The sequence below is a fragment of the Chanos chanos genome, chromosome 8 (genome assembly GCF_902362185.1).
Source record: "Chanos chanos chromosome 8, fChaCha1.1, whole genome shotgun sequence".
NCBI lineage: Eukaryota > Metazoa > Chordata > Actinopteri > Gonorynchiformes > Chanidae > Chanos > Chanos chanos.
In genome coordinates, this window is record NC_044502.1 from 30278617 (window position 1) to 30304610 (window position 25994).

The 25994-nt window shown below is 40.4% G+C and overlaps 2 protein-coding genes across 5 annotated transcripts in view; both read left to right on the forward strand.

Moving 5' to 3' along the window:
• Nucleotides 1-3964: 3964 nt before the first annotated feature.
• clk4b (CDC-like kinase 4b) lies at nucleotides 3965-11105 on the forward strand. Of its 4 annotated transcripts, none has more exons than XM_030781658.1 (13): nucleotides 3965-4082; nucleotides 4963-5120; nucleotides 6755-6983; nucleotides 7711-7801; nucleotides 8196-8262; nucleotides 8512-8628; nucleotides 8826-8992; nucleotides 9282-9376; nucleotides 9481-9610; nucleotides 9835-9917; nucleotides 10028-10107; nucleotides 10285-10375; nucleotides 10728-11105. In XM_030781658.1, the coding sequence occupies exons 1-13, from the start codon at nucleotides 4080-4082 to the stop codon at nucleotides 10875-10877; spliced, it is 1461 nt and encodes a 486-aa protein (XP_030637518.1). In that variant the 5' UTR covers nucleotides 3965-4079; the 3' UTR covers nucleotides 10878-11105. The 4 variants fall into 4 exon arrangements, with proteins under 4 accessions (XP_030637518.1, XP_030637520.1, XP_030637519.1 ...); XM_030781660.1 differs by lacking the exon at nucleotides 3965-4082 and adding an exon at nucleotides 4796-4844; XM_030781659.1 differs by lacking the exon at nucleotides 3965-4082 and having other exon boundaries at nucleotides 4909-5120.
• A 602-nt stretch (nucleotides 11106-11707) lies between these two features.
• The window catches only part of col23a1b (collagen type XXIII alpha 1 chain b), a 60655-nt gene continuing 46368 nt past the window's right edge, over nucleotides 11708-25994 (forward strand). The window contains exons 1-3 of the mRNA XM_030783063.1: nucleotides 11708-11744; nucleotides 12096-12280; nucleotides 12691-12760. Coding sequence (XP_030638923.1) covers nucleotides 11708-11744; nucleotides 12096-12280; nucleotides 12691-12760 — 292 coding nt within the window. The remainder of the gene's footprint in view (nucleotides 11745-12095; nucleotides 12281-12690; nucleotides 12761-25994) is intronic.

Consider the following 25994-nt stretch of genomic DNA (forward strand, 5'->3'; position numbering starts at 1 on the left):
AGCCACCTTTACCTGAACGGTTTCTGTAATCCTAGTCACTGAGCAAAATCTCGCTTGCTGCTGCTGCTGCTGCTGCTTTTTAACCTTTCCCTTTCATGTATCCTTTTACACATGTAAACAGCTTTTAAAAGGTCGTTATCAACCCCTGACCTGCCAAGGATAATCAGTAAAGTAATTTTCTGTGTTAAGATTCACATGCAGTGGGAGCTTATGTTTTTATGGCTAAATGTGATAATTTAGACATACATTAGACATACATTTGGATATACATTTAAAAGACAATGTATATCTAGTGTTACACTAAACCACTTGCCTTGAAAAAGATGTTACATGTAACAACAACATTTTTTGTATGTCAGTATTTTCATTGTACTAAAAGTACATTTGCTTGTCTGGGCAATTATACATTATACATTTGAGATGAATGATATGTTGCCAGTGAATCAGAATACCAGGACACATTTAGAAGCCTATTAAATTTCAAAACCAAAAACAGACTCTTACCTAATTTAGTGCGCAATGCTCTAAGCTGAATTAAACAGAGGTGACTCAACTGTGTCTAACCCTCTCTCTCTCACTCACACATACACACACAAACACACACACACACCTCACCTCACATTTTATACTGCCTCTGTGTATTCATTGTGAACATGGAAACCAAGATAATGAAATGCTTTATTATTCTTCTTTTACACAGATGGATGATATCACAGAAAAGTGTGTGTGAGTGTGTGTGTGTGTGTTTAAATCAACGTCATTCTACATTTGTCAGATTAGTCACCAGCATGACTTTTTGAGCTAAATATTTATCAGCTTATACTGTCACAACTATGCGAAAATCCAGTCTCAGGTGTAGTCTCAAATGGATACCATCTGATGTTTTGGGGGGATTTTATTACCTGTATTTGGAGAATTTAGTGTACACTGAGGACCAATCAAGGGGAGAGTGCCACTGTAAAAGAATTAAATGATCACTTAAGTTAATGAATCAAACATGCAGACATAACAAAGCCCAATCACTTCCTCACTCATGTCTGGACAGTGTTGATATGGAAAACAGCTGGGCAATTCTTTGGCACAGGATTCACAACAAAGGGTTATGAGAAGCTTCAGAAGAACACATTGTGTGTTCTAATGGAGCAGCACAGATGGTCAGCTATAGTCATGAATTTTGGAACCATGCCATTGGGAGTGCTTGTAAGAGCTTGTAAATGGAAAAGAGAAAGCAAAAAAACTGAGTGTAATTTCCTCCAAACAGCCAAAAGAAGAAGAAGTAGTTTATTTCAAAGACAATCCCTGCTTCACTATACTACTGTATCAAACTGTAAGAAAAAACTTCCCTTACCCAATAATAAGATATAAAAAAGAACATCTCCTGTGACATTCATAATCTTTATATAATTAATAATAATAATGAAAAAAATTAGAACACATTCATATTCAGATGCTATTATTCAGCCACTTATCCCAGCACTCATAGGGCGAAAGGCGGGGAAACACCCTGGACAGGTCGCCAGTCCATCGCAGGGCAGACACACAGACAAGCACACTCACACACACATTCATACTTAAGGGCAATTTAGTGTCTCCAATTCACTCAACCTGCATGTCTTTGGACTGTGGGAGGAAACTGGAGACACAGGGAGAACATGCAAACTCCACACAGAAAGGACCCTGGCTGCCCGGCCGGGAATCGACCCTGAGACCTTCTTGCTGTGAGGCAACAGCGCTACCCACTGTGCCTCCGTGCCACCCAGATGCTATTACTTTATCCTAAAATTGAAAAAGACAGTGGACAGTTACCACTAACGTACTGTACAACATGTAAGTTTTAACCCCGCAGAATGGTGTCTTTGCACTTAATATCAATCTCCGAAGAAGTATTTCATCCATTCATTCTACAATTTTCTGTCATGTCTCTTAAACTTTTTTGTATTCTCACTCCCTGTAATAGACCAACAAACGTACCCTAGCTGATCCTGTGCCAACCAGAGGAGCTGAGTCTAGGCTCCTCCTTTTCTTCTTACTACAGCCAAAGGGAGTTTTTACTTGCTTGTTATACAGTTGGAACGTCCACCAACAGAGCAACCACAGTTAAACCAGAATAGCCATTTTTCAATGTAGGCTGCAATGCACACAGGAAATTCAGTATCATCTCTTGTGCTGAGGTCACCATTAAGTGTCATCACTGTGACTTGGTGACCACTACATGTATGAGGCTTAACTCTACCATGAATATTTTCACACTACTTTGTGTATGAAAAAAAATAGGAACATATTTTAACACATCTGAAAGAATTTGCTTATTTTCTTTTGTCTGACTGAGCATCACTGTCAGCCAATGTATTCTTCTGTGTAAATCTATTACATTGTTCTATTTTTTTTTTTCTGTTTATTCACACGGTGGCTTTTTGTTTCTGTCTTTTTCAAAAATAATGTATCAACATATAATGTATGCATGTCAGAAAACCTGCCTACATAGATCTACACAGTGCCAAAGCGCGTGTATGTCTACGTGTATGTGTACATGTATCAGTGACAGAATATAGCCTACAGTAGGCCTATCACTGTGACCGTGTACAGAGCAGTCCATGGAGATTCACATCTCAGCTTTGGCTCTGGTTACATGTTTAACAAGTTTGCTGATTGCTCTATGTTTGAAATTTTTGAGACAGGTTTCTCTCTCTCTCGTTCACACACACACACACACACACACACACACACACACTATATTGAACATATGGAACGCAAAACTTCTGTTCAGCTGCCTTTTCGTACTCGTCAGACTCCTCGCTTAGATCTACCAGTAATCGATTTCGCTCATACGTGTTTTTATATAGCATACTGACTCATCTGCAGCTTCACCCTCAAAGAGTACCCTCTTCAGTGTCCTTGTAAATGCAGTTCGTCTTGGGCGCAGTGTTCTTCTTTCCTGATACAATTTGGCGTTTGAGTCATGATCTTCAAAATAGTAGTCTTTTTTTTTTTGGTTAGGTGCTTCCACTCTTTGGTCTGCTCACCCGTAAATACATTGGTATTCCGAGATACGAGCTGATTATATTTGCCACTATTTCATAAGTTCAGGTTAACAGGTTAGTAATGCTCTTTCGGACAAAATAAGTAAGATTTTGGTTATGACAAAAGCAGTACTATCTGACCACTCAGAGACAAGGCAATTATCTGGTACAGGGCAGTGGTCGGCTGCTAATCCAACTCTAGCCAGTCCATCATGTTACCCAATAAAAGGTTAACTGAATTACAGCCTTAACAATAGTCTGGATCATTCAGTGAACGTAGTGAGTACCACCAGTCCCACCTTAGCTGTACACTCACCTAAAATTCTGTAATGATACAAGCTGGTGATTTTGTCATTTTATGCGGCTTTTTGGGTGAGCCCTCGAATGCCGTGGTATTTATTGAACGCAGCGAATTTTAAGCAGATCTATTGAGGAAGGTTGGTCAAGTTCTCTGACTGCCAGTGGAGAGGAACAGTATTACTGAATACTCCAGCTCAGGTTAATTTTGTAATCAAGCTAAGACAGCAGTGGCTTTGTTACCGTCTCATTTTGCGAGCAGGTGCGTCAGCTGGTGGTCAATCGAACGCAGTTCATGTGTTTTATTAGTCATGGTTCAGTTTCAGGGGGTAACCAAATTTTATTACGAGCTGTCTTGAGTAATCAGATTTGTTGTTAGAAATGTAAGGACGCACTCAAACCCTGAGAGCACAAGTGAGTATGTAGTTAATGTGATTGGCAGACCAAACAGATATAATTCAATAACATTTAATAAATATCATATAGTAAAGTGACAGCAGTGCGCGACTGTAAGATCAGGTTATCTTCTTGCCCCTCTGAAATCTGGTGCTTGAAATTTCTCCATCTAATAACTTTGTGCCCTTCATATTAGGACCTTTATTAAGGCGGTTTGGCGTGAGCACTGAAGCGGAAGTTGGTTGTGGGCATCGAATGGATGGAAGACAGAAACGTTAGCGAGCCTTGGATGTCGAGTGGAAAGAACAGTGTCTTATTTCACGCCTTGAAATAACAAGTTCTTTGAGGTGACGATATTTAGGTTTAATGGTAAGATGTAAACATACACGGCATGTTATAAATTTATTTGAATTGTGCCTTACACGTACTAGGCTAATTTTTTTAAGATTACTGCAAGACAGGCTGTAGCTCAGTTAGCTTAAGCTAATCATAGAAATGTGCTTGTAGGATGGGTCATCGTTATGGAAGTAAATGGCGACGTATTTATATCACAGTTTAATCTGGAAATACAGTTTCTTAATGGATTTGGATTTTGTTTGAATTACTCAAAATAACCACAAAACTGTTCATTGGTTTTAGCAACTGCTAACTCGTCTAAGTTTGCTAGCAAATTGTCGTAGCCGTCTTCCTTGGTGCCTTTGTCAGTCTAACATAAATAACTGGTAACAGCTTTGGTTAGTTTACTATATTTATTACGGTTATCAACATTTCATTGAAATTAAGGCCCATCCTAGACAGCATCGATGAAGTAATGAATCTCGTGGTTGTAGATAACGATTAAGCATAAGAACTCAAAAGTTCGTTTGGCGAGAGAAGCGGTATTTTGACAGTATTGTCTTAAACAAGATATAAACACAGACTCTGTATTCGAATGAAGTACTAACGTGTGATCTGTTATAGCAAGCTAGTGTTGAGGTCGTTTTATTTAATCACCGGGAGTTACGACTTCAAAATAACCCCAAGCAAATAAATACGATCCTGAAGCTGTTCATAGTCCATCTCTGAAGAGCCAGGGTAACAACCTCGGGCACAACTCCCTCTTGAAACATAGTATGAGGGCTAGTACCGCGTGTTAGTATCATTTCAGCTGTCTTGAATTTTACAACCTAGATGTGAGGAATGTGTTGGGATAGACTTTCCCCATCGTGATTTTTATTACTTCGACCTTTTTTCTATTCTTGTTCGGTAGATGCGGCGTTCGAAGCGGATTCGCTCGCCGGATGGATGGATCACCGAGTATAGCTGGGAGGAGAGGGTTGAGATTCGCAAGAGGCAAAAGCGAAGTTCTCACAGTGGCGAAAGGGAAAGGAGACCAGGACGGTACCACCATTACAGAACATACGAGAGGTAATTTAGGCATACCATTAGAGATCTTAAGTAGATCTAACATTTTAATTTAATCCATCCTTGTAAAAAATTATTTACTTTTATATAAGCTTAAAATGTTTTTAGAGATGCATTCTAGTTAACCACACAAGAAGAGTGCTTGATATAAGTTGTCTTCAAGTTGTGTTTATGTATGATTTAATACCGTATACTGTTGCATATTCTTGGATTGAGAAACAGACTGTCAGTTTGACGGATGATGTAACGAAGCCTGTCTCAAACGAAACTGGGGCGCGCAATTAAAAGAATACCGTTTCTATTCGTCAGATTGTTTTCTAAGTTGACAGAATGTCTGTTATTTGGAAAGGTAATGCTACGTTGTGAACATATTCTTTAATTTGTGCCTGCATGCTTCATTGGTACTTGCCTTCAAAGTGTTTCTGTCACGTTTTGAGACATAAGTAGTAGTCTGTCCTTTGGGGCCAGATGTGAAGGAGAGAAGTGTTAATCACTATAAACCAAATAAACAACTGCGTAATTGGTTCTAGTTGAACACATCAAGGACCTGAAACCCTAGAGCCCTTGAATTACATCTTGGCAAGGGCCATACATAACTACTTTATCCCAATATGCAGAACGAGCTTTTCTCCCAGTAGAAATGCTGCTGTTAATCTTTCTTGGATCTCACTCCAGAGCTATTCCATAAACATACAGGTTGCTGGAAAGTTAAATGTATGAAAATATTTTTCAAAGTAAATTTTACAGGGAATGACCTCTCTAGGCATTAACCATTGGAATGCAAGGTGTGAAACTGAGACACAAGTTTCTGGCATGGTGTTAGGAGAAGCATCCTCACTAAATGATTTACAGCTACAACACTCACAGGCTAAGGCGTGTTGCCCTCTGTTGGTATCTGTATGTGAGAGATGAAGTGGGGGCTCTCTCCTAGGCTTGTCTCTCTGACCTAGGCTAAGTTTAGACCACCTTAAAACTCCTTCTCTTCCTCGGGAAGTCTTGGTCTTGCTGGCACCTGGCCAGGAAAGATAAAATGTCCCGCCCGCCCAGCTTGGTTGCTGGACGAGCCAATAAGTTTGAAAGAAAACAACATGGAGAAACACATTGGTTCTTTGGAGTATTTCACAAGTGCTTTGAAACATCTGCACTTGCCTTGATATTGATTCAAACCAAACTGAAACTGTTATTGAACTGCTCTTGTGGTAGTGAAGTATCTGGAATTTTGCAGTTACACACCAGAGTGATGCCATCGTGCCTCATTACTCAGTTTCCTTTTAAGTTTAAAATGTTCACTACTTTAAATCTCCGGAATGTAGTCATTTGCTTTGACTGTATCAATTTCAGCTAATGTTGTACTGAATTGAAAATGCAGTCATGGGTTGACTGTTTCTGCTTAGAGCTCTAACAGCACACAAAAGTCTCACAACTTGGTTTCATCATCACATTTTGGTATATTTTCAGTAAACCTCAAAAAAAGTGATAAGAATGTCAAAATAATGTTTGGCAAGCGGTATTTGAAGGCCATAACTCCCACTTTTGCTTAACTTGATTATCCATGTAAAAAAGTTATTTGTAATGTGTTGTTTTACAGCCCTGTATATGGACCTTGCTAACTTTGTGTTATGTTGTTGTTGTTACAGGTGTCACCTGAACCCTAAGAGGCTGGAGTGCCGGGAGAGAAGGGCCAGAGAGCCCAGTCTAGAGCCGGTGGGATATAGGGAGAGGGTGGACTCTTTGCGGATGCATGGAAGGGAGAGAGACTTATTACAGCATTATTACAGCAAGTCATCGGCACATAGTAGTCACAGCAGACGGAGTAGCCGCGATGACCAGCGGTCGCACCCACATAGTTCTCGACAGTCCAACTCGGTAAAGTTCCATCCTTTTAGTCCTGTACTTGACTTCATGTTGGGTTCATACATGGACTGAAAACCATAGAGAACATGAAAAAACTGTAAACCAAAACTAGATATTGTCTTGAGGTAGAAAATGGCTGAGAGAAGGTGTTCCCTTGGCCTTTTCTGGGTGTAGGTGCAGCTCCAAAATTAGTGCTTCATACTTTACTTCAGGTCAGAATAGAAGATTTTTATTTGGTGTTCTATTTATTTTGCTGTTTTATTTTGGACTCCATAAATGGATTTAAAAAAAGGCCTATTTTTTTTTTTATAATAGATTATGTAGCTAAGAAGAAAGTTTTGGGTATCTCTTGCATTCAGGATACATTCAACTCTTCTGTGTTATTAATCCACCATGAGCGAGTGTCTTGTCTGAAAATGTGTTGCCATGTTTTTCTTCTGTAACACACACTATGTTGGCCCTGTGCGTTGCTCGGGGGATGAATTTCAAATTGCTGCTGCTTCCGGGGGCCTGCGCGTGGGTTTCTGAACGGGCCAAAACTCCTCCCCATCCCCTCCATCGACACCCTCGCGCTGAACGAACGAATGACGCGTGTTCTGACCCGATTCCGACCGGTCTTTGATGATGATGATGATGATGATGATGGTGGTGATGATGGTGGTGGTGGTGGTGATGATGGTGTTGATGATGATGATCGTGCCCGTGGCCTGTGAACGCCCTCCCTCCCCCCGTTCTCCAGAGAAGTCATCGCAGGAAAAGATCCCGAAGTTTTGAGGATGATGAGGATGGTCACCTTGTCTATCACAATGGATACATGCTAAGAGCAAGATGTATAGAACATATACCTTTCTCTCTCTGTCACTGTCCTGTGTCTAATGGTGGGGAGGATTGTCAGTTTAAACTAGGCTGGGGGTGGCAAGGAAATGGGCAAATAAAGAGAAATGTACAGTTACACACCTGTTTTGAATTCCATGAGTCTCAAAAGTCTGTTTGTTATTGCCAACAGTAGACCTGCAGAAGGTCTTTCAGTTTGAATTTATTATTTTGTGGGGAAGACTCTTGATGTATATCTGTTATTCTCATGTTTTAGAGTTAAATCAGTATATGTCTTGTGCTTTGGATTAAGTTTGAAGTCTGTACTAGTTATATGAACTCTTGAGACTGTGGAATGGTTTGGAGGCTTTGCTGTCCTTTGCTAATGACTCCTCTTCGTCTTGTGTGTAGATGAGATTGTTAGCACCCTGGGAGAAGGGGCCTTTGGGAAAGTGGTGGAATGTGTGGATCATTTTAGGTAAGTCACTCAAAAACAACAGTGTCTCAGATTCTTGTAGAATGTGTCAGTTGGCACATTAAGACACTTTGGGATGAACAAGAAGCACCTGTTAAAATTGACATCACTTAAAATTTAGGAAAAGTCAGAAGCCCTAATTGTAGTATAGCGATCTGATAGGTGTCAGTCATGTTTTTGCTTTAGCTAACATGTTTGACATGTATAAGAACTGCTGAAGGTGTCTGGATTTATGTCGTACTGTGTTTTCAGAGAGGGCACAAGAGTAGCACTGAAGATTGTCAAAAATGAGGAGCGATACCGTGAAGCTGCCATGTCTGAGGTTGACGTTTTAAAAGAAGTGAACTCTCTGGACTCAGAAGAGAGATTGTAAGTAAATAACAGTAGTAAGTGCAGTAATTGAATCACTGTAGGGGTAGAACTTTTGGCTCAGTCATCAGTGACTGAGACAGTATTTCTCAACTTCCAGTTACCAGTGTGTTGGTTAAGTCTGACAGCAGCTACAGAGCTGGTAATAGTTTCAGGCCGGTTTGAATGAATTTTTACTGGCTGACGTTCTCCCCCAGTGCCTGTGTACGGATGTTGGACTGGTTTGATCACCATGGTCACATCTGCATCGTGTTTGAGTTGCTGGGATTGAGTACCTACGACTTCCTGAAAGAAAATGGCTTTATGCCCTTCAGCGTGGATCAGATCAGACACATGGCACACCAGATCTTCAGAGCAGTGTGTTGTAAGTTCATTCCCTCCATACTCTCCGCATTCTTCTTTGACAGATTTTGATGGAGCTATTGAAGCTCTTTTGGAGCACTGAAACACAAGTTTAGTTATAGAAACCCTGCTAGAAGGCACAAGTTTAAGAGGAAAGTTAGACAGGACCCAATGTGGTCCATGTTATTTTGTTTGAACCCAGGGCTTTGAGTGGATTGCTGTCAATTGAATTTCAGATGTACTTGTGCAAAATTGAGTTGAAAATGAAACGGAGGATGTTAAAGTCTTTCGTGTTCCCCTGTTGTCTTCAGTCCTCCATCGGAACAAGCTCACTCACACTGACCTGAAACCTGAAAACATTCTGTTTGTGAACTCCGATTACCACACGGAATACAACGCCAAACTCGTGAGTGGCATCATTTTGCTGATGTTTTGCTTGGTTTTCCGAAAATTAACTGTCCATTTTGGAAATGGATTAAGTTGAAATGTTGTTGGTACTGTCACTCATAGAAACGGGATGAGAAAACTGTTAAGACGCTGGACGTGAAAGTGGTGGATTTCGGCAATGCTACGTATGACCATGAACACCACACCTCAGTAGTTTCCACTCGTCATTACAGGGCACCAGAGGTGATCTTAGGTAAACCGGACTCTGTGTTCATGCTATACTTTCAGTAGAAGGAAGTGGTCAGAATGGTTTCACTCTTCAACCTAGATTGTTCTGTGGAGAGTATCCAAGAGAGTTTAAATAAATGCCATGTCAGTGTCTGCTGAAATCTTGCAACCTTGTGTGATAGTAATTTTGTTGTATGATGTTATGATCTAAATGAACCTGAATATTTAAACCCACTGATGTCTTGTCAGAGCTTGGCTGGAACCACGCTTGTGATGTGTGGAGTCTCGGTTGCATTCTGGTGGAGTACTACCTGGGACTGACGCTCTTCCAGGTCAGAGATGGAGCTTACAGAGAATCCCTGAACCAACCACAATACCACCATTTTCATTCAGAAGCTCCAATACACCTCGTTAACTAAAACCGTCCTCTGTCTTCTCACAGACTCATGACAGTAAGGAGCACTTGGCCATGATGGAAAGAGTTCTCGGACCCATTCCCAGCCACCTACTCAGGAAAACCAGGTATAGAATGAGTGTGTTTGTATCTGACATGAGTGTGTTGGTGAGGGGTCAGTAATTGTCATACATCAGCAAACAGGAGTCAACTGGATCAGACTGCTTAAATGTTTGTAGATGTATAAGTTTTGTGGATAGAATTTGGCTGGCTAATGAAGTTCCTCTCTGGATGTGCATGTTTAGGAAACAGCACTATGTGCACCATGACAAACTGGACTGGGACGAACACAGTTCCTCAGGCAGATATGTCAGGAAACACTGCAAACCACTGAAGGTGAAACTCCCTGCACCTGTATACACATTCTGTGCCACTGAGAACACATTTATTTAAACCAGCTGATTCTCATGGATTGTTTTATGAATATAATTAACGTCAACAAAACAGTAGTGAATAATTATAGTAAAATAGTAGTAATGTTATAAAATTATGTATAGTGAGGCAACATGGAGAAATAAATAAAGAGAAACAGGAAATCAAATAAAGTAATTCTCTCTTACACTATTTTATTTCAGTTACAGCTTGCCTTTCTGATTTAAACTATGATGATTTAGGTTTTGTCTTGTTTTTTTTGTTGTTGTTTGTTTTGTTTTTTTTAAACTTAATGGTATGCCTCCTGCTTCCTTAGCAATACATGTTCTCCAAGAGCGCAGACCATGAGCAGCTGTTTGACCTGATCCAGAGGATGATGGAATATGATTCGTCCAAAAGGATCACGCTGGAGGAAGCCATTCGACACCCGTTCTTTGACACTCTCAGGAAAGAAAGGAAGAACTGACCTCTGGTCACCCTTTTACAGCTCCCCTTCCTCCCCCCACCCCACATTACAGCTCCCAGGGAGACTATAGCCGACTGTATCAGTCTGCCATGAGACTACCTGCATGTTGAAACTCTGCCTATTTATTATCCATTTGATAACTGACCTCTACTGTTATTATCTGTTCCTTGATAAGACTTGGTTATTTCTGATTATGACTCATTCTTAATAAAAGTAGTTTCACAAACATTCCCTGTTTTGTCACTGTTGATATTCACAAGTTTTTTCGAACTCTTAGACGCTAATGATCTAGCTAGTTCGTACTGAACTCAGTGCTGATTAATAAGCACACGTATTTGAAAGAACAGCATAAAGCAGACGTTGAAGCAAATCGAAACGCCTACGGGATTTCTTTTGCAGTAGCGATGTCTGTCCTTTGGATGGCAATACGACACTGAACAGCCTCTGCTGTCTCATTATAGCCCTCAGGCCGACCGAGGCATGGAATGGCAGACCATTAGCGCTTAACGAGACATGCAATAAAGCTAAGACTGATTGAATGGTATGATTTGTGATTAAGATTAAAGATAAAATGGTTTTGTTATTCACAAAAAGTCTAATAAATTGTGGGAAATTATGTTGTCATTGCTATATTTATTATGTTAAAATGGATATTAACTGCATTTGGATGTGCAGCGCAGAATGACTTGGCAGTTACCTTTTGCCTTACAGCAGGCGTGCATGGCCACATACCATATCCCATTCGGCATTCATGTAAATAAAGAGTGGTGTAGTTGTCATTTTGATGGATTTCGCCCCTCGTTTTGCCTAGCCTTCGGGGATGGCTCGATATGTTGACAGACTTTGGGTTCCAAGAGTTTGGTCTCGGTACTGAATTGGTTGTGGGCGAAAGAATTTAACCTCTGCTCATGGGCAAAACGTTCAACTACACATGCTCCTCGTGCAGCCGCAGTCTGGAGCGCACGGTGTATTGTGCCTCAGTTTATTTAAATTGCGCAAGAGTGACACACGCACTTGGGTCTCCCCTGCACCCTCTCATTTGGAGGTGAGCTCGCGGTTCAAAACATCGAGGCGCAAGTGATTTAGTAAAGCTGCAGCAACAACTTCTTAACAGTTTCGACAAACATCAGTGTAGGATGGACGCGACAAAATCTAAAAAATCTAAAGCATCCACTAGCAACGGTCAGTGTAACTCTGTGTTACCTTGTTTGCCGACAGCTTTGTGTTTCTTGCTGTCAGCATGTTCAGTGACTTTTTGTTTTATGATGAGCCTCAAGACTACTCACCTGGAGGACAGAGTGCGTGTTCTGGAGATGGAACGAGTCTCTTCTCTCCATTCTTTATCTGGGGCGCTCGAGGTAAATGGGACGCTAAGGGATGCCATTGAAAAAGTTGTTCAAGGGGTGAGTTTTAATCGATACTTTCAACAGCTTGTTTCAAGACGTACCCCTTTCAGTATTTATTAACCTGTGCATTTTATTATCACAGCGCTTTTATTTAACCCCCGTGTAATATTAAAATGACACTAATATTCGTGCGACGTAAATTAATAGTCTACATTAAACTCAAGCGGCGTTATGTTGCAGGTTATCTGCAACCGTGTAAATTTGTTGGCGCGAGGACAGTAATATACATCAAGTCAATTATTAAGAAATAACAACAACAACAGCAATAATAGTATGCTGCTGGTGGTGGTGATGAAGATGCCAAAGTTTCCATCATCCTAATTGTAAGAGCGTGATGCAACTGCAAGACAGGTAGCAAAAGCGCAAATAACAGCAAATAATCCTCTGACTTGGTTTTCTCCTTACAGAAACTCAAAACTACCTTTACGAAAATTCGAACATCAAGGGAAGCAGTGCAAGAATGCTCCTGTCCACCAGGTTTGTCCCCTAGCTAATGAAATCCGACTTAATCGGTCTGTTAAGAGAACGCTCTTGTGTACAAGCAATTTCCTCGAAACTTTGCACAGTATGCTTACCTGTTGTAAACTGGAGAAACAAATGATATGGCTTATGTTATTTTACTGAGGTTCACTTCACCCAGCTTCTCTTTTTGAGTTAAAATTCAAGTGCAAAACAATTTCTACATCATGAGATGTCCTCATTACTTTGGGCTGCTAAAATGTCAGTATCTAGGTGGCAAATGGTTAAGCTCAGAATTAATTTGCCTGTTTAGATTTTAGCTGATTGTGGCTTGCTAAAACACACATCTCTGTCGTGAGACAGCACCGACAAGTAATAATAGTTTTTTCTTTCTTTTTTTTATTTTATTTGGTGTATACTGAAAGCTTAGAATATCGTGTTTCTATAAAACTTAAAATTCTCTCATCTGGGTTTAGAAGTCTGTAGCATACAATCGTCATGTCATGCCTTTTGCTGATTGAGCTTGTGTTATAGTGTTTGCTGATTATGCAGTGAAACCTAACTGCGATTTGCCCTGCTGACTGACGTATTGCCATGACCGCGAGCGGAATACCAGACTCCTCATGCAATAAGAAGCGCTCACATGTGGTAGTTATAAATATAATGTGTTTCTTCGGTCCACCGAGGCTGTTTGCCGGCTTGGATGAATTGAGAAACCTTGACTATTGGACATTAAAATTTATAAGACAATGGAAGTCTGAGAGTCCGCGAATTTTACACCTTTTGTGGTGCTCTCTTGTTTTGTTCCTTGGCAATGGAGCTTTTTTCTTTCTTTCTTTATGTGTGTGTGTGTGTGTGTGTGTGTGTGTGAGAGAGAGAGAGAGAGAGAGAGAGAGCATACCGAACTTCATCCGAGACCCTGTTTAAACGAACTCTGTCAACGCTTAGTAGAATGATGCTTGGCGGGATGTTGGGGTGTAGCACATTCAAGTAATTTCTTGGCATCAGCTTCAGCTAAAGAACTGGCGTTCACACTGTGGCTGCCAAACGACAGTTTGTTTTGACATTTTGACTTTATAGCCTATTATACATGCCTCGCGTTAAATTTGCTTCTTATATTTGATTTGATTTTTTTTTTCATAAGACTACCAGCCCTGCTGTTCTGTGCACTTAAAATCGTAGTTTTGGAGGGTATTTTAAACCTTAGTATCTCAGTTTTGAGGTTCATACTCTGTTGTATATTTGGGCGATCAAAATGCTTTTGGAAGCCACAGCAACCATTATTTTTTTTTTATACTTTGGTCTGTGTATTACATTAACCACAAATAACAAGAACAGGCCCTACTTCACCTCTAGTGATGCTCATCAAATAATTTTTTGACTGTTCCTCAGATTTCTACTATTTTGAATATAATACTGAGATACCTAACCTTACGATAGAGTGCTCCGTCTGCTGGCGCTCTTTCAAATATATCATTTTATGTAGTCTGTAGTTTGGAGTCATACATTCTTCCTCTTGTTCAAGTTCTAACATATGACGCATATGTGTACTTTACTTTTCCTTATCTGCCGTCAGTGAAACAAAGTGCAAAGTGAAAATTGTTTACTGTGTTTACTAACATCCAAAGATAGTAGTTTATATAGGCTATGTAACTAGTACTCAGAAGGATTCGTCAAGCACTCCGGGAACTCAGCTTGATACCTAACCATGTGTCCAACAGACAACTACACAATGTCCTTCACAAGAATCCCTACACCTTTAAAATTTTTATTTTTCTTAACCGGCTACCTCGCAAAATGCAGTAGGTGGCAGTTACAGCTATAAAGACACATTTACAGTTTACAGTCCTGCTTCAAGTGAAATGAGAACATTGTAATAACTTGCTTTAACGTGCCTTAATTTTTACCACTACCATGTAAATGTTTCCTGAGGTCAATACAGAGGTCTTAGGTGCTCAGTACTTTAGCCAACAACTGTGTCATAACAGATGAACAAAAACCTCTAAAATCAGTGTCCGTGCCTCCAGCGTTGTCGTATGCAGTTTGGAATTGTTATTAGACTTTTTGTTTTCTTGAGTCATAACAGAGGCTGCTACTGCTATTGGTCCATTTCTCCAAATATTTTATCCCTTCCTTTTTCAAAGAACAAGTTGCTTTAGGTGACTTAGATGGAGACTTGTGAACTGAATGGTTCAGGCTCCTGGAGAATGTATAGCTGTGGTGAATAGGCTTCCTTTCATAGAAAACCTGAAAACATACTTGAACCATTGACCCAGTGAGGACGGGGGACCTACAGCGCATGAGCTAATGAGTCTTACAAAGCACTTAATGGGTTTAGATCTGCAAGAACATTTAAATGGTCCATTTCTCAAGACCGTGACTGATGATGTAAACCCCCCCCCCCAAAGGGGTTATTTTTTAATAGTCAAAGTAGTAGTCCTTTTTCTATTTTTTCATTACTTTCAACAGTTTCTTCGGTTTTCTTTCTTCCGAGCTCAATCCCATGATAAATCTCAGTTAGCTCTTCTAGCCGTCAACAGGGACTCATCGCAGCAGACCCATAATAAGCCCAACTACTAAGCCCCTTCAGCATTGGAGCACTGTGCTATGAAGGGAGGACACTCTTCACAATTCCTTTGTTGGTATGCAGCTTGAAGAGAAAGCTGAGGTGCTACTTATGTTTACTGTCCATAAGGGTAAAATTATCTGAGAGACTCCTCCTGTTTGCCAGGTTGCTGTACTGCTGTACAGTATCTCATTGAAACCAACACAAGCTTTACATACATCTGTAACACTTGGATGATACCATTGTCCTTGTCATTCTGTGTGCATATGGTCAAATTAGACCATTTATTGAAATCAAAGTAGATTATGGAGAGGGAAAGAGCAGGAGATGTCTTGAATTACATCAAATGTGTTTTTGAGGACAGATAAGAGGTGAGAGTTACTACCTAAATACTGTGTTTCAGTTTGCTGTACTTAAATTTGGCAGTTATCTACCAAAAAAATGTTGTTGTTGTTTTATTTTTGTTTGTTTTTTTTTTTGTTTTTTTTCTTGTTGAACCTGCTGCCTAACCAAGTCTAACCTTGAGTGTTAATCTGTATTTCTCAACTATGTTTATTAAAAATGTCAGATAATTCTCTGAGAAAAGAAGGGATATGGAGAAAAAGAGAGCAGAAAGTTTCCAAACCTAGCGAGCCCAGCCTGAGGGGCAGCATGGTGTGTAAAGTCTGTTATGGATGCTAGTTTAGCCCAAAGGTCAGAAAGCCACACACACACTGAGTGTAGTGGTGATCTGCCTAGATAAATGTTGCTCGTAAGTATGTAATTCCCATTTTATTGGCTTCCCCAGCGAGAACGTAGTCAGTTTAAGACTTCCTCCAGAAGCTGTCTGGTATGCAAGGGGCTTTGTGGGTATTTGCGTGTGTCAGAGAGGGTAAGCAAGACAAGGAGTCCCTGGAGTACACAGATCATTGGATTTGACTGTATTGTTTATTTGTTTATTTGTTTGTTTATTTTAACGTATTTTGACTATGCTGTTGCAGTCATATAATTTAACACATTAACAGCTATGTGGGACTTGTGCTGTCATATCTTAAGTATTCTTTATTGACGCTGATCATAGTAGCACAAAATAATGTAGGGTACTTAGCAGTGTGAGGTAGCTACTCAGCTTCTGTGTAGACCACCCAGATTCCAAGTTGTTTTCCTCTGTTTTGCGAAGAAAGCGTCCTCACAAAATTTCTTACAGCAAAAAAAAAAAAAAAAAATCAAAAAACAGTCTCGAAGTAAATGCTCACAAAATCTTCTCATCATTATGAACCAAGTGTCAGTCAAATGTTACACTTGACTTTAAGTACTAAAAATGTCTTGTAACAAAATTGGCCATTTGTTACTTTGTGTAGTTTTCTAAAACATTTATTTGACATGTTTAGACATATGGTATATTTTGATCTAAGAGCAGCTTTAACATGTAGCAATATTCAGAACAAGCTTGTCTTATAATTCTATACTGACAAAGAGCCCAGAATTTTTTTTTTCATTTTTCTGCTTTCTTTCTGGAGGTAACGAGTTGGTGTATATGTATCTCTTCCATCAGGTTCCAGATAAAAATCTCCAAATGATAACAGTATGGAGCTGTACCCCTGCCTTATTGAATTCATCTGTCCATAGTTTGTAGGAGGGCATTTTGGCCCAGTGACAGCTCTGCTGTAAAAACTCTCCCCCTTGTTTCGCTGCAACATTTCACAATTTCATTTTGAATGAAATGTGAGGCCATTTTAGAGTCTCCGAGAAAAAGGAAAGGAGGTATGGAAACAATTATGGTATGCTAAGTCTTCTTATCTGAAAAAAGAAATGACTGTTTGAATCGTTAATTATGTGGGAGACTGAGAGAGATTCTCTCTCTCTCTCTCTCTCTCTCTCTCTCTCTCTCTCTCTCCTGTTCCCTCTCTCATTCGGCATACACATTGCAACATAGGTTCCTGCTTTGATACAATAAACCTTCTTATAGAATGAATGTGGAAGCCATCATCACCATCTGACTTGAATGCTGAAAAGCAGACATACCCACACTTGCTCACATATTTTTCTGCGACAGTTGCTTGTTGATTGGCAGTTATGTCATTGCACAGGATATGCCCTGTTGAGTGTGATATCGCTGTTGAAGTTTCTGTCTTGCATAAGAGTTGGATCAAAAAAGTTTTTAAACTTTACACGCTTACTTTACAGACCAATACGCGCTACATCTATGGCACTGCCTTTTCACACACTTTGTCCATAGCTGTGTTATTAGTGGAGCTGAGTTGTTCTTTCTCAATCATTGGGCTTTGCTGTGTTGTTTGTTTTGGTTTTGCAACAGGCAGGGTTGTTGGTTTCTTAATTTGTTTAAACAAATGTTAAAATGCTCGTTAAGCGCTTGTGGTTTGTAAGACTTGCAGGCCTTCTCTCTCTCTAAGGAAAGCCTTGGTTTCACTGAGACCATCTGTTTAATGCTCCCTGTGACAGCCTGACTTTGTTGAGAAATCTTGATTAATATGAGCAGCCTCTTTGTTTCCCATATCCAGATCATTTTAGTTGATCACTTGGGCTTTTGTCATGTGTAGCGGAAAACAGTGGAGAGAGCGATACTTTATGTGGCGTTAGATCTCGCTCTGTCTCTCTATTTGTGGTATGTTTTGAATGTCGCACAATCTAGTACAGCTGCCATTATGTGAGGGTTCATTCCAAATAACTTCCTCCCCCTGCTGTGTGGGGCACTGGACCTCAGAGGTCGACCGGAAACATGGAATACACGAGTGTTTCTCAGCTCCAGTGCTGGAGATGCAGTAGGCAAGATATCTCTAATCTAACTCCGCATTAATCCTCCTGATTGATCCCAGCCTCTAATCACTGAGTTCTTCATTAGATGAATCAGGTAGGATAGTGCTGGATTAGATCAGAAACAGTCTGCACAATGTGTCCCCAGTTCCACAGCTGAGGCACCACCAGCCGACTGACACACGCTCTCATCACATCTGCGAGTGTATTTTGGCGCCCCTCGAAAAACACCTGCGAAAGGACATGGGGTATCCTTTTAAGGGGACTCCTTTATCTTTAGGGCAGTTTTGTCTGAATCAGTTTACTTCCTATGCAGATAGTTTTCCTGTTTACTACAGTAACTTTCTTTATGTTCCTCCCCTGTCCTTCCAGGTTAAAAAAAAAAAAAAAAGAGCGTCTCTAAGCTTGGGATCTGCTAGAAACCTGAAACACCATACTGTCTTGTTGCGTGAGCTCGTCTGCAGATTCGTAGGCTACTGTAGATTAGAGCTAACATGTAATCTCATCAGCTCTTATCTTAATTACTCATCTCCCAAGAGCCTACAGTGTACCAGATTAGTTTTTTTATATGTATTTTTTTTCTGTTTGTGTTGTTGTTGTCTGTTCCTCCATCTCAAAATGAATTTTTCCTCTGACAGTAGGGTAGAGCTTGTGGACTGTGTGTTTACAAGTGGAACCTACGAGCTGCGTAGCCTAGTTTCTGGGCTTAAGAATTCAACAGGGTTACGCTTCTTGGTGTTACCACGGTAATGTTCTTTCTAAGGCATCTGACTGCCAGACATAGTGTTTCACCAGTTCATCTGAGGTTTTTTTTTTTAACAGTTGTTATCAACTGTAGAATGAGAAGAATTCACATCAATTCTTTCTGAGAAATTTGTATCAAACACATGGGAGCATAAATCAATCCCTTCCATTCACAGAAAAATATCAAATTTATCCACTAGCCTGCTATTTTCACATTTGCATGAAAGTTATCAGGGATGCTTACATTTAGAGAAGTGCTTTGGCTGAATATATGTTTTCTGTTCAAGCAAGTCGGTTCTAGCCCCCCTGGAGGCTGGACCAATTTTAAAGTCGTTTCTTGTTAAAACGACATAGAATTCAGAAACCAGAACACTATTTAGAGGGCTGGGGTTCATTTAAAAACAGTTCTTTAAACCACATGCTGTTCATTCTTCAACTTTAACCTAAACCACCATTGCCCAAATAGATTAAAGAAGAGGTCAAACTGGCTTGTGTACTGACAGCATATTTTGATATTTCAGTGTGCCAAATATTTATGCAACAATATTATAATGTGCTGCAATGTTAACAGTTATGAATCCATTAAAATTCTTCCTCTTCTATTAAGAAAACATTCTTTTATATTACACTTATAGTGACAGATGGATTGTTTTTGTACCCAAAGCTGAGAAAACATCTGTTTGTACATATATATATATATATATATATATATATATATATATATATATATATTTAAATTTTGCAATTTATTTGTTAAGATAAAACATTGTACGTGGTTTTCCCTTGTCTTGTGTCAGTGTAGGCTGTGGAGTTTTCTGTTTGTTTGTGGACTGTCTTTGCTAACTCAGAGAGGTTGCTGGAACCATGTGAAGGGTTCAGATTGTTGTCAGCATGCCTGCCAACGCCAGGATATCTGAGACAAATATAAACTTTTACTGGCACGTACAAGAAATTCCAAAGACCCAGCACTTCAGCTCTAGAGTTCCTTACATTGGCAGGTTATTTATTAGACTGCTTCTACGTAGCTCAATGCATTACTGCAGCACCCCTGTTATATATATATATACCGGTTAATACTCTTATTCAGAGTGAAAAAACTGAAAATGTTTGGGCAGATTTCATAAAAACCAGAAAGATAGTTTTGATAATTCACAACAGTCTCCAGTTTTGAGATATTTGTTTTATTCTTACTCTGACACTTCATACTGTTCATGTAGGATACATCTGGACTCACATCAACATCCTTTGTGATCTGTTAAAATCCTCACGGTCCCAAAATTCCTTTAGTGATGCATTTCCTACGCGTGATTTCCGTTTAATTTTTTTTTTTTTTTAAGCTCCCAGGCCCTCTCTGAGCATCTCCTCACCCCTCAGAGGAGGGGGCAGTATCGTTTGGATTGAGAGGACAGGCATGTGTCGTTATCGCATCATTGTAAATGCAGCTGACGCATGGCGAGACAGACCGAAACACACCAACCCACATGCCGAAACACACGCGAGCAGGCTCTGCTGATGACACAGGCTGTGACTCTGAGGAGAGGGCGGGGGAAAAAAAAAACAAAAAAAAAAACAACAGCACACTTCCCAGCCAGGATGTCCCTCCAGCGCTCAAGTCGTCTGAGCGATAGAGAAGGGTGGGGGTTGAGGAGGGAAGGTTGGTGGTGGTGGGGGCAGCGGTTCTGTGCGGGGTGCCTCAGCCTCAAGCATTTCGGAGGTTCAGGAGCTGGTCACTCCTTCTCTCCGTGGTCATTTAATTTCATTCTGATGTAGGAACGTCCAATCAGATATTATTAATCAAATAATGTGAGCAGGGGATGGTCTCTCTCTCTCTCTCTCTCTCTCTGTCTCTCTCTCTCTCTCTCCGTCTCTCTTTCTCTCTCTCTCCTGTCTCTGTCTTCCCTTACAACTGGCTTTTTGTTGTCTCTGAAACTGACGAGTCTGTTTGAGGGGGCGTCGGGGTGTCCTAACTCCAAAAGGTCAATAGGGCTGATTCTGGACCAGCCATGGTAGATCTGTAAATCCACTGTGAGATAGTCTGTGCTGTTTTTGTTTTGTTTTTTTTTTAATAGCCTTTAGCAGCACGTAGTGTGTGAGATGAATATCCACAGATTTAGAACATCAAAATGATCTGAGCCTCTTTTACTGCCGGGCATAAAACCGACTTCAACCCATATCCCCAACATTACCAGACTTTATCTCTCCCAGTGACTCTCTCTGTCACACTGGACGTTAGCCATGCCGAGTCAATGAGGGGTCAGATTAACAAAACAAAGTGACATCCTCCAGAACGAGGTGTTGCAATGCAGTTCAGATCCACTCCAACAGCTTTGTTTACCACGGACCTGAGCACAGTTAAAGTGTTTGAATGAACAAAATCTAATGACAAGGTAATGAGGATAGAGCAAATGCCTATGTCTGTCACTTCCCATGCTCCTCTTTTCTCACAAGCTGAAAACATTGTCGGTTATTTAAGGCTCATGTTTATCCAACTCTCCATTTGCCCTTTCTTTACTGGAAGCATGAAACTGAGTGATTAACAAGCCAAATACATGAGCATGTTAAATTTGCAACTGTTGGAAATGGAAGGCAGTGAACCTGCCAAGAAATCTAACGGTCCAGTACCATATACCAACTGTGTGTATGGCTTTATTATTACTCTGGTCCACCTTAACTCCACTCACCAATGAAGGTAGGCCTCTGTAAATGTTGACATTTCTGTTATAGTATGTGACTACGCCTCTGAGTGTTTGTACGAGTTCTCTATCTCTCCCTCTCTTTTTTCCTCGCTCTCTCTTTCTCTGTCACCTCGTGTGTGTGTGTGCGCGCGTGTGTATGTGTGTTTCTGACCTGTCAGGTATTTTTTTAACCACACAGGACATCAGAACATTCCAGCCCATGCCATACATTTGCCATCACAGAGAGAAAACCCTCCTCTCGGTGACTATCAGTCAAGGGACTTCACATACTGCAGCTTCACATACTGCGGTTTCAGCTGAAGGCCAGTTGGATCAGACTCAAAATCACTGGAATAAATGTCACCTCATGTCGAACAGATAAAGGTTAAACTAAGTTTACACACAGTTCCATTTTGTGGTCTCACTGTTCTGACTTGGTAATAGCAGGAAATAACAGAATGGCGATTGTTTTTCTTTTTTCTTTTTTCGAGACAGTCACAGCTGATTGTGATAACAGTGTCTGGGATTTAAGCTTAATCCACAGTCCAGGAAATCGTGTCTCACTCAACTCATTTAAAAGTCGCTCAATCCTCACATCTTCAGTTTCCAGTACAGGCAAGAGGTCTGCGACAGTCATGGCTTAATTCTCTATGAAGTCTCATCCACAATGGGTAGCATTTCAACTGGATGTCAGACAGATTGGTTGAAGTTACAGAGTGGAATTGTGACCAAAGACAGCTGTTCAATGATCCTGAAAGCCGTTAATGTGGACTTAAATTTGTCATCTGCCATTCTCATTTAGACAAAGTTAAGACTGAGTGTATCAGAACCTTAGGACAAAACATGAAACACGTATAAAGCGAAATTAAGTGTGTTATAGATCAGTCCTCAAGAGGAGGAGAATCTGCAATCCCAGAATCCCCTCCTGTTGTGTATCACATGTAAATGAAAAACCAGCACTTTACCCTGTCCCACCAGTCCCAGTCTGTGGATGGATGTTTCTGCTGGTTCTAATTAGGACAGCAAGTATGGAAAAGAGAATACATTAACACATGCAACATATTTCAGTTTACTTATTACTGATTATTCTGTTTATCATGTCACATGTTGTTTGATGATAACATAAAATAATGATAAGCATGAAGTTATATTAATAATCCCTTTAAGTTATCATGCTGTCAAATGTGAGTATATAAGGTACAGATAAGGCCTGGAATTGCATGAGTATTGTCCTGCCAGCTGTACCATGCGATATTTGATTAATGATGTTTATGTGACATAGATTAAGCTCTACTAAATATCTAAAGGCTAATGTTTACACTTCACATAAACAAATTCTCAGCCACTTTCCAGTGAGCTGAATCCAGCACAAATACACCTCAGGTGTAAAGACATCCAGGCACTGTTGCGTACCTACCCACACCAAGAAGAACCCGGTCCTGTAAATTTCATTAGTTCAGTGTCATTGAGTTTAACATTCATGGAGCCCCCGCTTTTTCTGTCTCTCTGGTGAAAAGTGTCAGAGTCGGTTTTGAGTTAGAGACGACCTAGGAGGGTTGACAGTAACGCAGCGGTACAGATGTTTCTGTCATCATGGCCGAGGCCCCTGTTAACGAGGACACCCCCGGTAAAAGCAATAAAAACAGAGCCAGTAAACCAGGACGTTTCCTGTGTGCTTGACCCTGGGCCTTCTTCTATCAGATGTGGCTCTGCTCTCTCAGTCTAATCGTTGCTCTTTAACCCTTGGGGTTTTAAACCTTCCTGGTGATGTGCATTGTTCTATCTTTTTAGCACCTTTTTTTTTTTTTTTTTTTTTAAACTGCCCACCTGCTCTTCCTTACATGTGTCCTGCTTCTCCCATCTGTCTTTCTTGAATTTTTCCCTGTACCTGTGTTATTCCTTCCTCCTTTACTCACAGCGTGTCTAGGGATAAAGGATTCCCCAGTTTCTGCTTCATACCGTGATCCTTAGTCATCTCATGAATTTCCTGTAGATAATTCAAATCCTGAATATTATACGAGCTTCATTCGTGGTAAACAGCAGGAGTACGCATCAGAGGTGTAAAAAAAAGGTTAAAAAAAAGACCATTACTTTCATTGTGTATGAATCTAGTTGTCGCTCTTAGAACGGCCATGTAGAAGTGGGAGATAGCGAGGGGAGCTCAGAGGCAGGCAAGCTTTCTCTGCTTTGGCTGAGCAATAAAATTAATGAGTGACAATAGCATTCAAGGCATTTCATTTAAGACAGGATTGGCTTAATATTGTTCCATGAGCACATGAAGCTCATACATACTGTATATGCCACTCCTTTTGCTGCTCTGTCCAGTAAAAAAAAAAACAAATTGCATATTACATAGAGCAGCACTTAGAAATGAGCGAAAGGTATATACAGTAATGGCATTGTCATTCAAAACTCAGCTGCACCACACATGCCTGTTTTGGCCAGGGGTGAAATGGAACAGAACTGACCATCTTCCCTTGGGAAGTAGGAGGCATGCTCTCTCTCTGTCACGTGGCTGTGGACTTGAGTATTGTTGAGTATCGTTATGACAATACTGAAGTGTCCTTGATTAAAGTAGTTACTTTCTGAGGTGGATATTTACAAGGTACCACTCGCAATTTTGGAAAAAAAAAAAAACAACAAAACTTGCTAGTTTGATTTGCACTCGACAAGCAGTGAAAACAGTAGGTGTTGACAGTCGTTGATCTGAAGACTCTTGCTCAAAAATAGGATTAGCTTTAGTAGTTCCAATATCTGTTTGTGCTTTGCCCAGCTCCGTCACTCAACTCCTGCCAGACGCAACCCTCACAGTCCAGTTTCAATTTTCCCTCCTGTGGACATACAGAAAAACAAAGTGTACAGGTGGTGCCGTGAGTGAAAGGCAATGGGATGGCTGTCAGTAGGGGTTTGGGGCAGGAGAGTGGAATGCTATTCTTTACCTGCCTGAGGAGGGTCAGGCTGTCCGGCGTTGCATAGTATGTCTGGAATGCTTGGAGTCAGCGGAGACATCTGCTGCTGAGCAGTGGTGGAGAGACCATGAGATCAGCTCTGAACCCAACCCACGCTGTAGGGGAGCCGCAGAAACAGCACCTGTCGTAACATCAGGACATTGTTATTGTGTTATCTCCCTCTCCTTCTCACCATCTCGAAACCAGATTGCTTTAATTACCCAAATAAAACATGCCTGAAGAGTTTATACTGCTTTAAAATGTCCATAGTACCATTGAGCACAGTTGTCGTTAAGTCGTTTTAAAAAGCTATTTTTTTCTCTTTTCCTGATAGTCAACATAGTTATTTCAGTTTTTTCTAAACAAAACACGTGCGTTTAATGTAATGTTGCCCATTAAACGAAGCACGTGTCACTTCATGTCAGATGAAAGTGTGTTTGGGTCCCAATTGTCTGTAATAACATTAACAAAAGAGAGTTGTTTAGTTTAGTTAAGTTTTGTAGTAGCAGAGTTTTGTAGTAGAGTCTCTTAAATAACAGTGCCAATCACACCATCACTGAAAGAGTTTAGTGTGAATACTATGACTCGATGGGATTTACTCTTCTTGTATTATCATGCAAAGGGAAGCCAATCAAAGACAACATGTTTAACTGCTCAGAAAACAGCAATCCTGAACTGTATGGACCAATAAATCCATTAAACAATTCATAAATAATACCCCTATGTATTGTTATGTTTCTTGATTTCAGTGAGCAGATCATTTCTGTTGGTGAAATATTAGCTCAGATGCCATTATATGACATGTTATATGACACAGCTTTTATCCAAACCATTTGCTTTCTTCTACACTGTGCCTGTAATGCTGAAGGGTGTTTCTCTATCCCAATCTGAACAAACAGTTTAGTACTGCTGTCTTTTGGTCTTTACCACAGCTGATTAAATCCACAAAGAACTGTAGTTAGACGACAGTTGATTTAGGAGTGTTTGCATACAATAGTCACACCAAGTTGCTATTTATAGAGACAGAAATTTAAACAAAATGGCTAAAGTAGTCTTTTAGAATGGGAGATGTTTTTAGCAGCTGCAGAGCTGTGTACCTATCATTAATTACGGCCCCACTTATTGTAATTACACAAGGACGGTTCTGGAACAGCACTGCAAAAGTGGAACACTTTGTGAGAAGCATTTCCTCCATGTCTAATGGCTCTCTAATGGTTGTGGATTGCAGTGGGTTGGAGCGTACTATGTCGGTCAGGGTTTTTGAACCTCTCCCCCTGCGGATTGTCTGCCTTGGCCCCTCAGGACCATCACTGGTTTGAATGTTACTCCAGTATCTGCTGCTGTCGAGTGTTAGGGTCTCCATAGAGGATTCCAGTCAACTTGCAACACCACTGCGGTGAATTTCAATGTCGGTTCAGACAGTGAGTTTTCCAGCCCAATAACACAAGCCACTTGACATCTTTGACCTATTTTTTTGTGATTTGTGCTGTTTTTAATGGCATTTCAACTTGTGCTCAGGTCTTTTCCAGTTCATGTGGAAAAAAAGAAGCTTGTCAACTTTGTTA